The sequence below is a fragment of the Pholis gunnellus genome, assembly GCF_910591455.1.
Source record: "Pholis gunnellus genome assembly, chromosome: 15".
Classification (NCBI taxonomy): Eukaryota; Metazoa; Chordata; class Actinopteri; order Perciformes; family Pholidae; genus Pholis; species Pholis gunnellus.
The window spans coordinates 22,715,382-22,738,309 of NC_136542.1; the positions used below are offsets into that span (position 1 = coordinate 22,715,382).

The 22,928-nt window shown below is 42.2% G+C and overlaps 1 protein-coding gene across 1 annotated transcript in view; it reads left to right on the top strand.

Annotated features, from left to right (window-relative positions):
* The window catches only part of trappc12 (trafficking protein particle complex subunit 12), a 48,056-nt gene that overhangs the window by 7,932 nt on the left and 17,196 nt on the right, over positions 1-22,928 (top strand). Inside the window, exons 4-5 of the mRNA XM_079174351.1 lie at positions 19,356-19,469; positions 22,775-22,913. Coding sequence (XP_079030477.1) covers positions 19,356-19,469; positions 22,775-22,913 — 253 coding nt within the window. The remainder of the gene's footprint in view (positions 1-19,355; positions 19,470-22,774; positions 22,914-22,928) is intronic.

Sequence of the window (22,928 nt, forward strand, 5' to 3'; positions counted from 1 at the left end):
GTGTGTGTGTGTGTGTGTGTGTGTGTGCGCGTGTGCGTGTGCGTGCGTGCGTGTGAGATACGCGGTCTGCCAATTGGTGTGGGTGGCTCCCTGGAGCAAGAGGCAGCAAGAAAGGAGTGAGCCAGAGAGGTAACGCAGGCCTACAGGAGGGATGTCAAGGAGTGATGAGCACAGACGGAAAGAGAAGGCAGCGTTATTTGCGTGAGACATGTGGAGGCAGAGGAGGGCTTCAGCTGGCCCTGAGCGCTCACATTTGACTTTGGGAATGTGGAGAGAGCTACCGTGGGTTCGGGTCCCTACACGCGTCTGATTAGATTTCTTGATTGTTCGTATTAAATGAAACATTAATGTTGGCGTCTCGTGTGCAACACTACAAAAACAGCAAAGTCTTTTGATATTTGCTCAAGGGTCCTCTGGTTAGCAACAACAACAAGCTATCATTTCTCCTCCAACTCCAGGTGGAAATATGCATTTATATATAATGCGTACCCAAATCACAGGGCAGATACTTGCATTATTTGCAAATGTTCGTAGCGTACCAACACGCTGAAATAAGATAGTGAACATGGCAAACAATACCTGCTAAACATCAGCATGTTAGCATTGTCATCTGTGACAATCTGTGATGTCTTATGTTTCATTCTTACTAGCATTACAAATATGCGGAAAAGGCCTTTAGCGTTGATGAATATTTAGCCACCATGATATAGTGCCGGGTGGTATACCGGTTTTAATTTCCCGTGCGATATGAATTTTCACATACCGTCATACCGGGGAACAACTGTTGTCTGTCTTCAACAGGCAGTTAAAGATATAGTTCGCTGCTGAGAGTGTTTGTAACGGAGCTAGTTATCTTATCTGTATTGAGAGGGACCCCTAGTCATGGTCATAACTTTATAACAATTAACAACCCACAACTAACGCTCTTTAACAGAGCAAAACACCACGACACAACAGTCTGTGACACATAAACAATTTGTAACACTAATAATTGTACATTTATAAACATTCACCGCCGAACTGCATGCTGGGTACAGCTCACTCGCCTGCTAGCACAACAGTCTGCTAACAGCTGGGAGAGGCTTCGTCCTCCAGTAACGCTACATTACAGAACAGCGATGCAGGATGAACATAGACAGACCGGAGATGCACCGATAGAGTTTGGCACATATGCAATGCTGATTACGTGTAATATGTGTGGTATTTGTTATAAATGTACGTTGGTACATAGAGGGTGATAAGAAGCTGTACATGGAGGGGCTTAGGAGCCAGGGGAATGTAGGTGAAGGAAACTGGATGAGACGGAAGACACACCACACAAATAGCTGTTCAACACTCGTCACGATCCTGTAGACCAGAGATTCTCAACTGGTGGGTCGTCGCGGACCCGTTTTCAGTGGGTCGCGGGCCTTTGCCTTAAAGCAGCGGAGTTATTCAAGCTCCTTTCCAGCATTTACGGCACTTGTTCAGCGGTGCAGGAAAAACACCGACCAATGCGTTGTAAATCACGTCACGTGATGCAGTTTAGCCAATCAAATAAGGGTATTCTGATACGTTTCCTGACTCCAGTGAGATGTACCCACACCGTGATACAGGGAAGAGAGACAAGGAAAGACATCATACCGCAGAGCTTACGTAATGCTATATGTGAAAGTGAAATATCTTTATAATCTCCCTAAAGAATCTAAATGCTAAAAATACCACAGTCCTTAACCGATGCTCCAAAAACACTGTTGAAAGTGTTTGTATAATAAGTATATGCGCGCGAAAATAATACCGTGATACCGTGATATACACATTTTGTCATACTGCCCAGCATTACCATGATATATTCCACTTCATTCCTCTTATGAGCCATCAGGCATCACCAAAGCAAGGAAAACCAGTGTAATGTGATACCGGGAGTCCAATGATCAGAATGGGCTACAGAGCAGCTCTCCAGATTCTAATTCAACTACACTTCAATACGGCTGGTGATCGGGACTTGAACCCAGGGCCTTTAGCTGAATGACAACATCTCTGCTCACTGCATCACCTAGCATGGAGCCAACAAATCCTGCTCCTAATAAAGAGCTCTGTTTGCTCTTTATTAGGGATGCTCCACTGTCTGACTAGAACAAATGTACATATACAACATGACGCTGTTGCTGACATTTAAACATTCAACATTGTGTTTTCCCTACTACAAACAGAGCGTTGTTTGTAGTAGGGATGTTAATAATGATTGATGCTCTCAGTTACACATGAAAGAAATATTGAAAATTAAAAGAATTAGAGGAAAAACTCTGAGGAGCAGCTTGCGCCAACAGCTGGTCCACCTTATAGGTCAGCCCACCGACTGTGCCTCAGTGGTAGAGTGGCTCGTCCTTCAATCAGAAGATCCAGTACGCGTACGCTGGTACATGTCGATGTGTCCTTTGGCAAGACTCTTACCCCAAATTTTCACACATGTCGGAGGCTGTGCCTGCGGTGTATGAATGACTAGAGTGATGGGCAGGTGGCACCGTGCATGGTAGCATCAGTGTATGAATGGGTGTGCATGGGTGAATGACATGTATTGTGACAGTGCTTTGAGTACAAGTCCATTTACCATTCATAGCGATTGTATAGGAGCACAGTATCGGGGCGCTGGTGCATCCCTAGTCCCCCACGTAACTGCTTTGCTGACATAATAATCATTGACTGAGTCACTCCCACTGAGGAAGTGAATCAGACGCCATCTGCCCTCTCAATCTACTACCATACCCACTTGAATTCATATGCTTTACTTCTCAATAACTTCTGAAATATCCAAACTTCTGAGATCAAACAAACTCACAGATCAAAGTTGTCTGAGGGGGGGATGCATCTCGGTAGGCTGGGAGGGGAAGTTGAAATGAGGATGTGCACAAGCAGAATACACATGTGCGCGAACACTTGGTCACGTACATACACAGAGAAGTGGAAGTGTCAGTAAGCATGTGGCCACCAAAAGTGTGACCTGTCGCAGCTGGATGAATAGAATCGGTCATCAATAGTATGAGCGTGTCATCCTTCCCCTGTGTGTGTTATTTGTGTGCGTGTGAGCTCTGCTATGAGCTGGCAGAATGAGTCATGCTGCAGAAGAGTGTGACTGCGCCCACTGCCATGACACACTCCCTCTGTCCTTGCATCCATACACACAAATGAACATTGATTACACTCACAACACACAAGAGACTTGTAACTTAAGTCAAGAGTAACTTAACCCCCAAACCAGCTGAAAACCAATGTCTATGGTATTAAGTGTTGTTGATGGATTCAGGTCCAGGTCTACATATGGTGTGATAAATATATGCATTGCGGCTGCCCTCTACAGGCTGATCTGGAGGCAGGTGACATATATGGAGCCAGTTTTCCTCATCAGCCACCCCCTGCCCTACCCCCTCTTATTAAACCAACGTTCTCTGGCTCTGTAGAGTGTGTCAAGGAGTATTAGTAAAGAGCAGTGGTGTATAGTAACGAAGTAGAAATACTTCGTTACTGTACTTAAGTCGTTTTTTTGGATATCTGTACTTTACTTTACTATTTATATTTCTGTTGACTTTTACTTTTACTTCACTACATTTTGCAAAGAAAACTGATACTTTGACTCCGATACATTTCCCCTGAAACCTTCGTTACTCGCTACAAAATAAAATCTATCTTTAGAAAAAAAATGAATCATGAGACCAACGTCGGGGATCGTGGTGGAACACAGACTGCAAGCAAGCAGGTTTGGTGAATCAGTGGACCTAGCTTGCAAGTTAAATCATTGGTTAATCACGTTAATGCGCAACTGCAAACAACTGCTCTCAAAGCCGCGGTTTTTTGATTCCAGTGATGCCCAGGATGCTCGCTAGCGAGCGACTACATGAGTAGAATTCTACTCTACGATGACTGATTTCATGATGGAAGCAGAAATGGAAGCACCTGCTGCTCCCGCAACAAACGACGGTGGTGACGAAGACCAACACCGTGGCCATATTTGCGAGAAATGTTTTCTTATGTTGGAGTGAAAGATTCTTCGTACCGGATGAAGTGCCTCTTATGCTTACCCGAAGCTACTGAAATATTGGCATTCAAAAACTCCTCATCCAACCACAGGAAACACATTGGGGTAAATGAAGATGAATCCCATGAGCCGCAACGTTAATGTTTAGTTATCATAATTATCATAAACCTGTTCAGATATCTAGCAGTGTTTCCCACAGGATTGGAGTATATCTTTGGGGGGAGACAGGAGACAGGTGTCTGATCTTCTAATGTAGCTATACATGGTGTATGTTAGGCTAACGTTCGCTAGCTATCGTAAATCAAATGAGACAATTAGTGTAGTAGACAGATCTCTAGCGAGTTAGTGAGCTGAGGAAGTGTTGACAGTTGTGAGATGTTGTTGATTTGAGTCATCATAGCTATAATCACTGCAGCACTAGTTAGCTAACGAGAGCGCAGCATTACGTTTTGTAATACTTTAGTATTGATCATGTTTTGATATTTGAGTCATTTGGTGGATGATCAGATCGAGTTATGATGGTAGCAGTCGACCAACTGCAGATTCAGCTTGCGCAAAACCTTTGCCTGTTGTGTTCAAATCAGGCCCATAGTTCATAGTAGATGCAAAAGTATACTTATGTACAATATATGATGTTGAACATTGTTGCTCCTGGATGGATCACAGCCAACCCAATTATTTTCAACACAACTCCTTGTCCTTGGTCATGGTGGCCACAGCACTTAAAAGAATAAACTTCCTAATTCTCAAAATTCTAACCCTTTGCTTTTTTATTAACAGCATTTACTTGTACTTTTACTTTCAATACTTAAGTACATTTAATATCAGAAAACTACTTTTGATACTTAAGTACAGTAAATATCAGATACTTTAAGACTTTTACTCAAGTAGTATTTTAATAGGTGACTTTCACTTTTACTGGAGTCGTTTTCCAGTAAGGTATCTTTACTTTTACTCAAGTATGGCTTTTGGGTACTTTATACACCACTGGTAAAGAGTAGCTTTTAAACTCTCAATTAGCCTGTGAATCTCTTTAGCTAATAACAGGCGCTAGTGCTAATCGCTAGCATACACCAATCCCAGCCTTGCCTGAGCCGAAGTTGTCGCTGTCTTCACTTTAATCAGCAGGTGGCAAGCACAACACAGGAGCTTGGCCTTGGTCTTGAGGAGTTGTAGCATTTATTTACTCTCTCTCTCTTTCAACCGCACAATCGCTAACGGGATGCAGTGAGTTGTTCCTTGAAGGAGTTTGTAGGCTTCTAAGTCATTTTAGAGGGCTTGAAAACAATTATATATGTATCTTAGAAATATATGTATTCTTTAATTCCCCCAAAGCAGGGAGTTGACCAGCGGCTTTCTCCAGAGCGTGTAAGAATTATTTTTTTTTTTCTCTACTGGCCTCATTGGTGGATTGTCTCCATAATTTGTTCTTATTTAGCAACTAGCGACTGTTAACTTTGGATCTTGAGCCCAAGTTAGCATCTTGAAACTTGACATTGTGTGTTTTTGTCCAACCAACCATCACAAAACCCCAAAGATATTCAATTAACAAAGATACAGAATAGTGAAGGGAAGAAAAAATCTTCACATTTGAGACCAGATCATTTTTGGTATTTTTTACCAAAGTGAAAATAGAACGGGAAGGGAGCTGTCAAATGAAGAAAAGTGAGAAAAAACTACAGGTACTCAATGGCATGAAGAACACCTATGACACAGGCGTAGATCTGCAGCTACTCTGGATTGCAATGTGTGTCAGGTTTGGCGCCCTGACACACATTTATGCGGACATAAAATAGTTATAACAATCACATTATCGCCTTGACTCTCATCGACTTCCAATCCTTGTTTTGCCTGATCCTATCCTGTGACCCGCATATCCAACACAATCCCCATTGGGATTTTGCACATTTTTGATTTCTTTGCATTTGATAAATAATTTGCAAGATGGGGCCATATTTCACTCCTGGCCCACTTTTTACATGGACTGGTTCAAACTGATTTTCAGATGTTTCACTCTGTTTAAATGACTGTATACAAAAGAATTCTATTTTAGAAGACGTTGGCTTTTGAGGTCGGATGTGATAAGGACTGAGTCTGCTTGGCTGTCCTGGCCTCCCCTCTACTTCCCCCCCATCTTTCCTGTGACCTATGTGGCGTGGTCAGCAGAGTGGGCCGGTCTCTGGCTCAGCACCACCCTGGGCTGGCCTCATCTGTCTCTCTCGTTAGCAGTCACCCCTCTTCTCTCCTCTCCCCCCTCATTTCCTCCTTCTCCTTCATCTCTTCCTCCCTCACCCCCCTCCGCACTATCCACCGGAGTGTGTGTGTGTGTGTGTGTGTGTGTGTGTGTGTGTGTGTGTGTGTGTGTGTGTGTGTGTGTGTGTGTGTGTGTGTGTGTGTGTGTGTGTGTGTGTGTGTGTGTGTGTGTGTGTGTGTGTGTGTGTGTGTGTGTGTGAGATACTTTGATATCATTGCTTTAACCTTTCCTTGTCATTATCGTAACCTTTTTACATAGCTGTCATTTCCACCACCAGCTCTGGGTAATGCAGCGTCAGCTTTGGTAGCGCTGAAGGGCATGTTTAAAACCTTAGTGCTAGTTGTTTTCACCTTGTTCCGTTTATATTGGCAGCAGCCATATGCTCAGATGGACCTTTTGCAAAAGGACCATTTCAGTTTATTACAACTTGGGTCTAGTTTTTGTACTTTTAGCCATCATTCCTATTGGTGATTATACCTATGAACTGCTGACTGTTTGTGTGCCGCTGGTCTAAGATAGATGATAAACTGTGTGCCACTCGTATTCAACAGGTGCTACTTCTCACCAGCAGGTGGTGAGGTGTTAAACTGGAAGGTGCTCTTTAGCCACACAAGTCTGTCTGCCACTGTGGTCGATGAAAATATCTCTGTATCAGCACTTTTGGATGGATCGCCATGACATTTTGTATACACATTCATGATCCGCAGAGGATGAATCCTGCTGACTTTGGGGATCTTCTGAAACTTACCCTAGCACCAGGAGGACTTTGACATTTTAGTTTTTAAAGAAAAGTCAGACTTTTAATTACCAAGGGAAATATGATTAGCGCCCCCCACATAACATTCTGGTGTTGGGATGGTAACATGCATACAAATATACCAATATTCCGAATTTGATACAGGTCACGTAAACGGCATGTTCCATGTAGAGAAGAAGCATGTCAAACAGAAAAGACACATTTCTGTCTGGACGGAGAAACACCTTATGAAAGACTTGGATATCAACAGGTTTTTGGATATGCACAAATATCATCAAATAACTTAATCAGAGTATGCATGGCTGCAGGCGAACGTGCATATAAGGGGAGTATTCATTTTCATGTATTTTCCAGAATAAGGTTAGAAAACGGCTCGTTTTGTGCACGTAAACGTAGTCAGTGATTGGCCGGATGTGCCGAGGTGAGAAGGTAACACGATTTTAACTTCTCTCTCAAGCTTTCTTTTTTATTCTTCACGAAGTGTTCATCTGGTTTAGTTTATCCACACTTTTTTATTTAGTAAAATATATGTCATCATCACCCCTTGCTACAAAATGACCCAAACTGATAGAAACGATGGCCAGTCGGTAGCTATACCAAATCGGTTTAGCGTCAGCTCCAGGTCTTTCAGTATTGGGAAAAACTTAGTGTGTGTGATGTACTTTGGGTGAGTCGCCGGATGTGAATCAGTGTTCTTCAGCAGCACCCTCGGAGGGAAAAGCAATCGGGACATTCTGTTATTGTTGACAACCAAACTATCAAAAGTTATCCAGTAGCACACCAGTCAATCAGGGGTTAATGTTACCCAGAGGAGCTTCACTTAGAACTCTGAAGCCGTGTTGAGCCGTCTCAGGGAGTGCTATGTGGAGTTCTCTACCAAGCCACGAGCTACTGCGCCGTCTTCACATGATCTATTATGCCGGTTTGTGTCTCGACGTCTCTCTGCGATACTGTTTAAAGAATCCAGCGATTCTGCCTGTGGGAGACAAAATGGCTTCTGTTCATATCGGCGCAATAGCCGAGCAGGCCGTCCTCCAGCTCGAGGACGATATCCCGTCCCCTGGTTCAAGTGTCTGTAGACCAACAACAGAGGCATCAAAGTAAAGTTAGCCACTGTTGCAATGACTGTCATGCACTTTTAGCATATTACAAATGTTTTCTTCCCCCCTTCCACACCCTTCCTCTGTGTAATCCAAAATGACGGGGCTTGATTGAAGTAGCACCAAGCTCCCTGAGTTAACCAAAGCTATAGTGTTTTTTTTAAGTCTGATACGCCTGGAGGCTTTGGGTCTTGCGAGAGAACGAGTGGGCGTTCGTTTGTTCATTGCGCTTTGTTGTGCAGGTTTTTACTCACCAAAGAAAAATACCCACTGAACTTCAGATCGGCAACACATTCTAGCAGCCTCACCCCTTTTAAACTCGCGAACGACACTAATTATGCACGTGTGCACACGTGTGTGTGAGATAGAGGACGTAAAGCGTGCACATTTTCAATGCACTCATTTGCATGAGCAGTTAGTGTGTGGGAGTGTGTGGGAAACATTGTAATACATGGCCAATTACAATTTCAATCGATGAAGTTATTTTCTGTAATGCTGCTCTCTTTAAATCTAAGATATCTCTAGGTAGGTTATAATCAAGATTATTTTGGACAATATTAACATCAGTAGCATTTAACAAATACTTATTCAATGACTTTGGAAACATCATGAAGAACATTTAGTAGCCCACATTTTAAAGTTAAATACATCAATCTGGTGCACTTAGATTGCAAAATTCAGGGCTGGATCTAGAAAAGCTTGTAGACAATGTTGTACATACTGAACAATTTAATTCTAAACACATTGGTGAGATACATAGATAGATAGATAGATAGATAAAGTCACACCCATGAATAAGGGTCAAATATCAATTCAACAGTATATTGTGTTACTTCTTCTTGCATCTTGTTATCAATACACTGGATCCAAATATGGATATTTCTTATTAAAGCATGCTGGCGCTCTAAACGGCTGAAAAGAGGCTAGTCAGCTAGGGTAGCGTTCTTAGCATTGTGGTTGAGTGGCTGCTCCGAGCCCATACCTCGTGAAAGTCCGACTCTAAATCCCCTCTAAAACACGTTTTCACAGAGATGAGCCTGTGCAAAGATTGCCTGCTATTTATTTTGATCACAGTGACAAACTAGTGCTACACACCTGTGGTTCAACACTGGAGTGCATGCTGCTGGTAGGCAGCACAGTCCTGCTTGGCTAATAAATAACGGAGGTTGCATGTATTTACATACTGTAATCACAAAAAAATATTTTTGGAAAGTTAGGATGCTACTATGATGTGTTCATCTTGTAAGATGTAGTATTTGTCGAGAAACTCAAATAAATACATTTGTTTTAAGGAGATTTTTGTCAATTTATATTAGAAAGACTTTAGTGAGACATATTCTTCTTTTTCTTTTAATAAGCCCGAGAGGCCCCCAATTGGGGGCCAGGGAGAAGACTTAGCAAAACAGTGTGAAACAACGCACTAATCACGAAAGAATACAGTGATGTTGCACATCAAATTAAACAGCAGAACCTGGGCTACGAGAATATATAAGCGATTTGTACATGCTCCAAACACGACTCGATAACCAACTAAATGAATAACCAAATATCAAAATCTATATAGCACCACCTAGTCAGCCCACTCGCCACATTTCTGGCTCTACCAGAAAGCAGACAGTCCACAGGTTCCAGACATATCAAATCCCTCTACATCAAAGCATCAGCAGAGATATGAGCCAAAGAACACCAACAACAGAAATCGCTTCATCAAATAATAGTACCTTAGCTGTTTTGCCGTGAAAGGTTTATTTTACCGGCAAATCTACACTGAAATATGTAAGACCTATTTCCTGTGTTACACTCAAATCATTCCGGGTGTTTCTAGGGGCTGTTAGGACCATGGGGGACACATTCAAATTGCCATGTATTGCAGCTTGCACTTCCTACAGGATGGCTAACAGTGCTGTCAATCTCATTTTGGTGGGTATAGCTAAATTCTATTGTCTCTAACGATTCAAATGACGTGTCATTCACTCAAATCTACCAATCCGTTGCGGAGATATAGCCATGCGTATTCACAGGCAGCTGACTTAGAGCAAACGTCCATCACGCATGGGGACGCAGAGCGGATTCTGGCTTTCAAAATTAAGCCAAAAAACGCTGTATTTGGATGTATTGAACACCATTAATGATATACAAGTGAAATATATAGTTTGGTACATGAGAAAATTCAAATGGCACAGGTGGTGCCAAAATGGCCATTTTAGAGACCTCGCCTGAACTGTCTGTACTAAAAACTCATTTTGTTCTGCTTCACTTTATCAGAGCCAACCTTTGCAGAGAGAATGTTAACATATTGTACTATGATTTGATAGAAGTTTAGAACTGCAGCTGCATCATTCCAAAGGGATAATCATCCTGAAAGTGCTTCTTTTTTTTTTTTTTAGGCGAACCTGAAGCCTTTTCATTTCTGCTGTGTGCCATTTACTCTTATCCTGTTACCACTCCGACGGCCCGAGTGTTTACTGTACATCTGTGTCATGTACACAACGGCTATTTATAGGTAGGCACATTCGATCTATGCAAACCATTTCAAGATACAATCACAACAGCAAGTTCAATCAACGCCCCTGTCAGACCACCAACTCATGAACAAGCAGTTGCAAAATCGAGGCACCTCACCTTTGAAGCTTGATAGAAATTCAACCATCGATTATATTCCAACAAAAACGGTCTTGTTACATTGCCAAAGGTCCAGACGATCCAATCCAGTAAAATATTTAGTCCAAAACACATTACATCCATAAACACCCACAGACTGCTGTTGCATCATTTCAAATTAGCCGACAGATATGCCTAACGCTCTATGTATTTTCCAACGTAACTTCAGTTCACATGTAAACACTGCCGGTCTCTGTATCTCAAAATGGCGGCTGCATTGTGGCGTTTAGATTAACACCTCATTTGACCTATTAGGAGCTTCCATGTCCTGTCTACAGCCTACAATAGCCAACGAGAGTCCGCGTTGAAGGACAGTGCCTTCAGTGCCTCTTGTAAATCTCGAGCCAATTGCAACCAAATGTACTGATGACTCACGCTTCGTATAGCCAATGAAATTTCAAAAACAATGATATGCAGATTCATGGGGTAGATTTAGAGGCAGAACGTGGAAGTCACTGTTGAAACCGCGAGTCAGGTACCTGTGTCCCTGCTTTAAGTGTTAACAATTTGTTTAAATATATAATGGTCGAAATATGTTATATGATAACTATATATCGACATAAGCTTAAGTTTGAATTATGAATACACACTTCTCTACACAGTCTATGTATGTTACTATGGTTATCATGGGTCTCCAAATGTCCTTTTATGGAAAGCGTTAAGACATACCCTTAGAGAAACATGTGTGAAATATTCATTTTCTGTGTTATTGTTATCAAATTTGAACCTGGAATAGGTAAGTCTTCATGCTGTGGTCCCATTGTGGTTTCCAGCTAATAAGTCCCAGCTATAGTCATCTGCAGGCATCTGTTTGCAAATAAATATTCAGGCAGAAATAAAAACCTTCTATTTCAGTGTGTTCCAACTTCTATTAGTCAATGCCAGTAGCTCTTACAGTGATTCTGCCTGTTGGGGAAAAAAACTTCTGTGTTACGTTTCAAAAGAGACCAAAACCATGCATGTACTCCAAATGGTTCAAAAACAGCTTTCAATTTACTTTGGGTATGCCTTGGATAGGCGTTTTAGGTGAATTTTACAGGAGTGGTAACAGGTTAACCAGTAACATACTGATATTTACACATCTGAACAAATCTCACAAGTGTTCCCTTTATTATAACACCAACATTATTCAAATAGACCTTGTGGTTGCAGAGATATACTCTTTTTATTATGGGAATGCAATTTTTGAGCAGAGGCCTAAAAAATAGGTGTTTTTAAAAGGTTAAATATTTGAATCCCAGAACTGTTGTGCTTTTTGGCTGTTTTGGGGTTGAAAGTGCACCGCTGTAAAGGAAAGTGAAGCTCTTGATTTATAATACAACACAAGAGTGTCATTGCAAAACGGAATGCGGTGCAATCATTGTTTTATCCCTATTATCTTGTTTTCATAATCGTTGGAAGCCAAAAATTGATTGAAAATATAACCCAGCACCATTTCTAAGTGAATATCAGTGATGAGTGACACTATCTGTCCACATGTCGCTGACATTATGAGCTGTGACTCTTACCTTGGGAACCATCTTGAGTACTACACAGTGACTCTGCGGGGTCACATCCGACCTCTCATCTCTTCCTTCTCTCCTAGCTTCCTTCTATTGTCCGGTGTCTTTGAGGCGGGTTTAGTATTTACCGACCTCAAAAACAAGCAGCTGTAAACGAAAGGGGCCCTTCCCCACTGTGGTGCTTGAGACATGCCTACACAATCCCAGTACACACTTCTCTCACCAAGCCCCAGCAGTCAATTCCTCATTTAATATCACTGGCAATAAATCATCATGGTAATGTCTCCTCATTTGATTTGAGGGGATCTGATTATGTCTTATTGCGGAGTAATTTGAGCTGAGCTAAATTATTAATCACCATCAGCCTATTGTTTTTCTATTTTTATGTCCTCCAACGCTCTTTCTGTTAATTGAAATCATTCAAACCTGTGGAGTGACAGCGTGGTTTGTATGCATAATGGCATCGGTGACAACCTATCATAAAGCACTTTGTAAGTTCACCTGAACTTTTTAGCAATGCTAGCAGCAAGTCTCAAGGGAAGCTAATGTCGGCCGGTCGGTCCACCGCATTAGTCCAGACTGAAATGTCTCAACAGCTGATTGATGAATTGGCATGACGTTTGGTAGAGATATCTATGGTGCCCAGAGGACGCATCCTATTGTCTTTGGTGATCCGTTTGGCTTCTTGCATCACAGGGATTTGCACCAACTTCATGGCATTCATGGTTCTCAGAAACCATACTAATGATTTTGGCGATAACCCCCTGACCCCTTCTAGGGCCACCATGAGGTTGACATTGTCAGTTTTGAGTAATTTGTCCAAAAACTTTGCTTTGAAACCAGAACCATCCTCAGTTCAATCACAGATTCCTGGGCAAGTTAACACTTTATTATCGCGTTAGCGCATTAATTAAGTGCAATAAACAAATAAGGTTATTTTTAACAGCAGTATTCCCTTTACACAGCAGTTAAAATACAGTAATGATTCTGATAATAGATATTCAGCCGGTGTTCACAACTTTATTTCATGTGTGTAATAGATGCAATTTGAAATATACACCTTGAAAACTGCAAACCTATCTACGTCATGTTTTTTTTTTAATGTTTTTTTTACGTTAGTTAAATTCTCAGTAGCGATAACTAAATGATATGCTTACTATACATATTCCAAACAAAAACACTTTAAAAATCATTTAAATGAATCATTTATTTTTTGCTTTTTTTTAGTATTTTGGTCAGACACATATGCAACGCTGATTACTGTAATATGTGTTGTATTTGTTATAAATGTACGTTGGTATATAGAGGGTGATATGAAGCTGTACATGGAGGGACTTAGGACCCAGGGGAATGTAGGTGAAGGAAACAGGAAGAGACAGAAGAGGCGCCACACAAACAGCTGTTCACCGCTCCCTCGCTGCCCGGTGTTACGGTTTAACCAGGGACCCTGTTAACTGGCGACCTTCAGCCGAATGCGTCTGTTGTTGTCGTAGTTACGGCAGCTGTTGCCAATAGACGCATTAAGCCGTGTTCACACCAAACGCGTTTAACGCGGCGCGAATCGCGCCAAACGCGCCGCCGGCATCGCCGGGGACTATTTGTGTTCATTCGCGTCCAGCGCGTCCAACGCGCTGGACGCGGCAAAAAGGGGGCGTGGCTTATCGGCCTGAAAGCTGTTCAACTGTCCGCCATCAACCGTAGAAAAATAGCCTCTATTTCTGCTCAGTACGTGTTGTGGAAGTCCCAGATATCACGGGGAACTAAACGCCGTCATGTCTGGTTCATAACATAGTCCGGAGGAGCTCCGTGGATTTCATCGAGCTCACTGTGTCTAGCGAGCCACACGTCGGCTGTTTACTACAGCTGTATGAACACACTATAAACTGACTTGGCTGTGATTTAACGGCAATAAACCGACAAAAAGGGACTCCGAAATAACTACGTAATGATGCCGATTTGTACTTGTTTTATCAATGAAGCTCGGATCAATCGGTGCTAGGCTATGCTAACATTACGATAACGTCATATAGACGTAAATACGACAGCGTCTATTCATTGTTTGTACCATATGGTTTACACACAAACATGTCTACACATAGTTTGGTCCGGTCTCTACTGATATGAGGTATCGTAGAGCTCTGGGTGAACATAGCGGCTACAGCATTTATTTTCTGATTTAGCAACGGCAGGACTTCACTGATGACGGAGAGAGCAACTCAACGCTGATTGGCTATCGCGCTGGAGCGTCACGCGATTTTTTCGCAGAAGTTCAAATATTTCAACTTCTGCGTTTGGGGCGTTTCGGCGTTTTGACGCGTCAAACGCGCCATCGCGTCCAACGCGTCTGTACATAGACTTTGAATGTAATCGCGCCGCGTTCAACGCGTTAAACGCGTTTGGTGTGAACACGGCTTTAGGCTGAAGGTCGGCTGTTAACAGGGTCCCTGGTTAAACCGTAACACCGGTTCTTGTGTTAAAAATGTCCACATAATAATTTCTTTTTAAAACTGCGTTAACACACGATAAAATAATTGTCGGCGTTAATTAACTTGCCCAGCTCTTTTATGTGTGCAGTGTGTGTGTATATATGTATGTATATACAGCGGGTAAAATAAGTATTGAACATGTCACCATTTTTCTCAGTAAATATATTTCTAAAGGTGCTATTGACATGACATTTTCACCAAATGTCGGTAACAACCCAAGTAATCCACACATACAAAGAAAACCAAACAAATAAGTTCAGAAATTAAGTTATGTGTAACAAAATGGAATGACACAGGGAAAAAGTATTGAACACACTTACTGAAATTAATTTAATACTTCGTACAAAAGCCTTTGTTAGTAATGACAGATTCAAAACTAGGCGCATGCATTGCTCAGGTGTGGTTTTGACCCATTCTTCCACACAGTCTTTAAATCTTGAAGGTTCCGTGGGCCTCTTCTATGAACTCTGATCTTTAGTTCTTTCATAGATTTTCTATTGGATTCAGGTCAGGTGATTGGCTGGGCCATTCTATAGCTTTATTTTATTTCTGCAGCAAGCAAGCAACAATGTGAAATGTTTTGTTTGCATTGTCAGCAAATTGCCTCAACACAGTGAGGCTGCTATCTGTAAAATGAAATTAGGAACGCATGTGTGAAACATTTAGTTACAAGTCTCTTGTAAGACAGATGGTGTGTTTTCTCTTGTCCCCGCCCTAACATTTGCATGTTGAGCCAATCGGTGGGAGACACCACTTGGTTTCGAGGGAGGACATTGTAACGAGCTCAGTGTGGTTATTCCCTGTTGTTCGTAACGCATGTGATCACAGAGCTCAGGTTCAACCGTTTGAGAAGTCAGCGCAGCAGAGACGTCCGTCATTATCTGGCTCATAATGGGGACCGACCCTGTGACCTTCTGGTCTCAGAAGGTCGCCTCCCACAACACAAATCCTGCCCGCCGTCTCCTCCAATCACAGTTCCTGCGTTCTACAGTATGTGCCTGTAATGTTTGCTTTGGATTGTTTATAGGCTGGTGTGAGATAATATCAGACCATAAAGCCATGCGTAGCAGCAATGCTGCATCGTTACTTAAGGCCTGAGCTGAAGTACACTTTTCTAGCACTGGGGTTTGTTTGTTTTTTCACTTTGGCTCCTCGTGGTGCCTCTCTGCAGCTCCCTTGGCCCTCAGCTCTCCTCTCCTCATCTCCTGCTCTCTACTCGGCTACCCACCGCTCCTCTTTACTTCTTCCAACTATTTTGGCTCAGAGTTTCTGCTTTATTTGTTTCTTCGTGTGTGTGTGTGTGTGTGTGTGTGTGTGTGTGTGTGTGTGTGTGTGTGTGTGTGTGTGTGTGTGTGTGTGTGTGTGTGTGTGTGTGTGTGTGTGTGTGTGTGTGTGTGTGTGTGTGTGTGTGTGTGTGTGTGTGTGTGTGTCACGGCTTGCTGCTCTCATTTTTCTCTACTCACACCGTATCTGAATCTCACACAGACACCCAGAAACACACACTTGCACACCTGTCTTCTCATGCCCTTTGGCTGGGCAGTGGTGTACTGTAGCATACTGGATGTGTGTGTGTGAGTGACTGCAGCTGCTTTTGGCCATCCAGGCTGCCTCCTCGTTTTCAGCTTCATTTCCCCCTCTAATGAAGATTCAGAGGCAGCGCAGATACTGGCACAGGGCAGGAGAGGAGAGGGAGGGATGAGGAATGAGCGATAAGGGAGGGAGCAACGACAGCGGGGAAGAGAAAAGAGGCACAAATGAGAGTCAGAAGGATGGGGAGGAGATGGAGGAAAGAGAGGGAAGAGAACAGGAAGCGTCAAGATAGATGGAGAAGGAAGTATGGGAGAATCCTGAGGAGGGGAGGGAAGCAGCAAGGCAGGCAGGAGAAGAAGAAAGGAGGAGGAGGAGACGAAGAAGAAGGAGACAAGATGAATGGGGAAGAGGGGAAAGCTACACCAGACCAAAAGAGAGGTAAAAGGCTGATGAGTTCTATGATAAAGATGACTACAAAGAAAGCAGCCCTCTCTCTTCCTCTCTCTCCAAATTAGCTCCCCGGCTGTGATGAATGGCACAGCACTTAGGACCCAATCGGCAAGCCGACCTTGTCATGTGTGTTGATGGGGTAGGGTGACTATACCCCCCCCCCCCCACCTCTGTCCCCCTCTTACCTATTGTACCACCTCCTGTGGAAGCAGATGCTGCTAATACCAAGGTGTGTGTGTGTGTGTGCGTGCATGCTCACTGCGCACGTCCACTGTGTTTGTTTGAGTGGGCGCTTTGTCCTCCAGCCTTTAATGGCAACTCCACACACCGGTGGAAACACTCTCAGTTGTGCACTTACACCCACACCTGCCTCGTATGTAGTGACTTTTGTTTTCACGGCATTAGAAGTCACATTATCAGTTTGGAGTTGATGCTGTCATAAAAGATGATTAGTAAGATGGGACATCTTTTTATTTTGCATCTAAGCTGTTCTAAATGTTAATTGATGGCCTTGTTTTGTTTTTCTTTTTTTTTACATTGCCTTTTAGAAGTCCTGTTTTCTTCTTATTGTGTAACTGTTCCACTGATAATTTGTTCTGTTTAAATACGTTCTATCTTGGTCGTTTTTTTCCCATTGGGGATTTGTGGTTTGAAATTTGACATAAAAAAACTCTGAAAAGATAAAAGTAGAAAATATCGTAATAACGATAAAGTAAATTTCAATTTAGGGTAATTACAATGTGCGTCTTATTTTTATAGATCTGGCCGTCGATCCTATCTGTAACAATACGATTGTACTTACCAACTGTTTGCTGGGATACGGGCAACGTCAAAGAAACAAAGCTGAAACAATCAGCCAATTGATATAATCGGTGAACTAATTTATCAAACAAACATTCTTTGGTTCCAGATTCTAAATTGTGTCTGCTCTGTTTCATATCATTGCAAAGAAAAATCTGTTTGGGGTTTGGATGTTGGTTGGACAAAACAGACCGTACAAAGACTTGGCCTTCGGCTCTGAGAAATTGTAAATTGTAAAATTTCACTGTTTTCTGACATTTTATAGGCTAAACGTTTATCAATTAAAATTAATGAATAGATTATAATGAGAATAGTTTCTAGTTGTACCTCTTCACGAGGAGTCAAATAATCACACACGCAGTGTCAGCCAAAAGTTGAGCGTGACACATCTGAGAATGGCAGAAACAGCTGATCCATCATTAAATGTTCGCAACATCAGAGTTGATCGAAAAAAGGCGTTTCCATAATCCATGTCGAGCTCTTTTTTGACAAGTGCAAAAACCTCTTCAAGCAAGCGTAAAATATTGTCCTCACAAATGAGGAAGTTTTATAAAATTTCGCCATTTCCACACAGACCGATAATGCGATTCCTTACAATGCGCATCAAAAAAACAGAAACACGGCTACTGACAGCTGTAGTGTCTCACAGCTATGATTTTTGCATCTATAAATATGACGTATTGCATTGTGGGAATATCTGAGGGCACTATATGGAGTTTACATTTAACATTCAGAATTCTCACACACACACAAAAAATGGTGGATAGTAAATGTAGCGATTTCTGAAAATTTTTGGACAAAGCCTTAAGATGTGCTTAGAATTCTGTCATGTTTGAATATCTGCAACTCCAATTTCATCTGGCCAAACTCGATCTGGTGCTGAGGACTGTGTGGTATGGCCCAAAGCTCCAGAACAAGCGAGTAAATTGAAGTTGAGATTTTTTCCAGCTCAGATCGTAGATTTTGCCCCGTTGGACCTTGTTTTATTGTTATTGCCATGTTCCCAGAGCTCTGCTAATAATTTGGTGAATACAATATTTAACTAAAGTAAGCAATGTCCATCTCTCTTCCGAACCGCTCATCCGATCTACTTCACACTTGGTGGGTTTTTGCTACGTTCTCCATAGAGTGCAATGTTGAATTTGGACAATATTACAGTGTTATTAAACTTTGAATATGTTAGTGAACAGTGTTTTGTGTAGCAGGGGGGTGGAGCATCAGGGCTCTGTGGACTTGAGCAAGTCATCCAGAGCAGGGCTTTACAGGCTGCGGCTCATTGAGTGCACTTCACTTTTCCTGCTGGATGTACTTACATTACCAACAAACTCCTCTTCACTTCCCTGCAGCATGTCCAGGACCGGGAGTCACCCATCAGCCCACATTAGATGGGCATGCTTTCTGAACGGCCATGCGCAACAACTGGGTACGCCCCCGAAAACGCTGTAAGCTGCAGTAGGCCCGGGCACGCTGCCAACGGGCACTGCAATAGTTATCATAACTGACAGATAATAAGCAAGAACCCAAGTTGTGATGTACAGGAATTATCCTTTAAGTTTGCTGAAGCATTTGTCCTTGTGTGAGGATGCTGGAGACGGGCATCTTGAAAAAATGTGGGTGGTTCAATAGACGCATTTGAATACTTGAAACAAGGTGCTGGCTCCTAAGTGATGTCTTATTAGTTGTGATGTCCGCTTGAGAGTGTTTGTGATTATGGTAGCTGGACCCATATGCATCCGTTTTAGCCCCACGTTTTCTTCTATGGTTCCCATCAGTGTGCCGTGTCTCTCTCCTCTCCCCTGCAGAGCAGTAAAAACTGGCGGGCTGCGGTGGATCTGACGGGCCGGCTGCTGACAGCTCATGGTCAGGGATATGGAAAGGCCGGCCAGCCAACCTCCCACACCACTGACTCACTGCAGGTAAGATGCCAGCTACTTTCTCCTCGTCCGTCCATTCACCCGTCTCTCTGCGTGTTGGTGGGTGTTGGAGAGTAAGCCAAGACATGTCTTGTTCTACAGATTAATGTACTAATTCCCAAATAGCAATTGAGATTTTTTTCACTTAGTTGAAAATATACCCACTAATGTGCTTGCACTTGAAGAATTATGTAATGAAATGTCCTAAGTGACATTGTATAACCATTTCACAGATTATTTAATATCATATTATTTTGCTATAAAGAGTTCATGTTTTTATTCATTGATTCATTTTTTTCAGAGCCAACCACTAACACAGAGAGCACTCTATTTGTTGTACTTTCTTTTTTATATGTTTTGTTCAGGGTTGCTGCTAGCACATTTTCCTGGCTGCTTTTGTGGCGCTCTATCCAGAAGATGGATGGCTGCGTAAGCTCATTAAGAAGGCCACCCCTGTGGTAGCTCTGTGCATGAGACTTTAAGTTAATCGACCATGTTGTTGCCTCGTGCTGCATATTACTGTTAGTTTTAGGTTCTTAAACAACCAGGCACATTTTTTTGAAATCCAGGTTTTAATTGTGTGGTACTTTTTTAAATGCGTTTCTTTTTCTGAATGTAATATGTATCATGAAAAATGATGACTGTTGGGCCTCTCTGTTAACCTTTTACCACCCACTGTTCTTCCCACAGGACATAAGCACTATGCTGAACCTTTACAGACTGCAAGTAATATAGAAAGTTACATAAATATGCATGTATATAAAGACCGATTAGAAACAACTGGAACCAGAAAGAAACATTGTTTCCCCCTTTCTTAAAAGCATTAAAAGCAGTCTGACAACCGTCAGACAAAGTAACAAAGTAATTAATCTGTAAAAATGACATTTTCAAGGATTCCTGCTCAAAGTTGTTTTCATTTAGGTGTACAACCCCCTTAATAGATGTTAAAGGGTTAAAGTGTCTCCCCTCTGGACGCACATGGAACATCTAAAAATGAATATTTGTAGCTACCGTCATGCCTTTATAGAAGTAATCTTACAAATGACAATACTGTGTTCATAACTTCATGTCAACACTGTCGATGGCAATATAAAATGATTATGTGACTAAATGTGCACGCAAGAGCACAGACTAAATGCTGTACACAATAAGTCAACCTCTTCTCCAGACTCCCTGTGTCCTCTCCTAGTCCCAAGGGCAACCTGTGGATGTTAATCTGTAAACACCTCATCGCTCACAGATTCTGCACATGTAGAATCTGTAGGCTACGGGTTTTGGGGGATTTTGGTATTAGAAGAGTTCTGGTTTCTGTTTGTAGTCCGAGTGTTATTGACCAATCACGTTCAAGCAGGCTTTGGTTGAATATAGGTAAACAGTTTGGTGAACAAAAGAGGTGGAGCGCACTGACTCAACCGAGAACCCACCGGTTATCTTCTGACGATGATTTGGATTTTAATTGGTTTAACTTAGCGTGTAAACTGGATACTTGTGAAACAATCCGATCGGACAACTTCAGTCTTGCGTCTGAAGTTGCTAATTGGGCTGTAAACAACGATCAACACATGGAAAAGAAAATCTTGGCCTACACCCTAACTCCATTAATACGGCCCCTTGCCCCCAGAGGGTTATCTGGGTTCAGAGATTGTTAAACAACTAAGGCCACTCTAGAAACACTGCTCGTCGGTGTCATCCCGACTGGCAACCAACGACTGTGTTAATGAGGAGGCAGCGTTGTGGTGGCAAAGTCAATATAGGGCTCCAATGCTGCTCAGAGCTTCTGGATCGTTCCATGTTGGGAGCCCATCGCCAACTCAACCTGTCAGGACACAGCTGCATGTGCCTGGGCTTCTGTCCAAGTGCATGTGTGCTGTCAAAAGCTCACGACATTTTACAACATGGTCGTGGAGCAGCCGGTGCCCGCCAGATGTGTAGAAGATCTACACAGCATATCGATGGCCGAAAAGCAAAACCTCTTATCTGAAACAAAAAAACAAAAAAGAACTTCTTGTTTTCTTGCAGAATGCTATTTGTTATACATAATACACTGTTTTTGGAATAACTTTTCTTTCACAACGAAGGGCGGGAAAATCTTGCAGACAGACTGAATATGAGCAGCCTTCCTTGTTCTCATCATCCAAAGTGAAATCCGCCAATCAGAAAATAGGCAGATAGGAGGTTTTGCGTTTTGGACCGATTTTAGACCGTGCACATATATTATATGTGCACGGTCTAAAATGGATTGTTGTATTTGACAAGTTTAGTAATTTGATTAAAATATAAAATGTTCAGCTCGGTACATATTCATTAATAACAAAATGTAAGGCATCCTTAAAAATGTTTGTTAGAAAATGAATACTGGACATTATATCATCAGATTTGTAAATATCAACAACAGTGTTAAGCTTAAAAAAACACTCATCCATCAATTAGCTGGACTGCATCAGGATTGCAACCCCTTTACTGTATGTCATTTTTTTATAATGTAAGAACTACGGATGATTTAATCAATACTGCAACGTAAAACCCAGTGATGTACTGATGTATTACATTATAAAAATGAATGAAATTCAAGACATGGTATTACATTATTGAGTATGTTATTGCATAATTGGTTTCTGACCAAATTAAGTGGAAAATATTTACAGTTGTGGGACTGAAAGGACTTTCAAGTCAAAAGACTAATGCCTTGTTTCCCCTGGGTGGAACAGCTAAACTCCGTTCTATTCGACTCACTTTGGGTACTGGGATTCTGGGATTCCGTTCTCAACTGCAGATAGTACCCTGTCAATGTAGATGGGATTCTTAGCTGATCGTCTTAGCGACGCCGTGTGAAACTGCCATAGCATCATCTTCGACGTGACACGGCTCTCGCCGGATCCTCAATCCTAAAGAAAGTAACTGGTTTTGCGGGCTGGTAATTATTTAAAACCTTAGTCAAGTGAATAGAAACAATTTTATTTAATCATTTAATGCAGGACAAGTGACGATTCTGTGGCCAATCGGTGTTTTAACTGCACCTTCTAGTGTCGACTCAGCTCACTGGGAACCTTTGGTGATACCAAAAAAGTACCAGGTACTATCCACAACTTTTACCAATGGGAAACCAAAAAAGAGAGGTGCAGTGGAAATGTGGCAATAGACACAAAAACACATAGACATAGAGGCTAACTGCTAACTGGAAGAGGGCAGCTGTGACCAGTTGAGTTCAGAGAATTTGCATTATGTGTCTCTTTCATGCGTCTTCTGTACTTAACGTCTTGTCCTATTCATGAAACAAACAGAGGGAGGGGTATTTGTGTGTATTCCAGCTCTGGTTTGTGAGGCTGGCCCTCCTCACCAAGCTGAACCTCTTCCAAAATGCTGAACTGGAGTTCGAGCCCTTTGGCAACCTGGACCAACCAGACCTCTACTACGAGTACTACCCCACTGTTTACCCTGGGAGGAGAGGTATGTACACACACA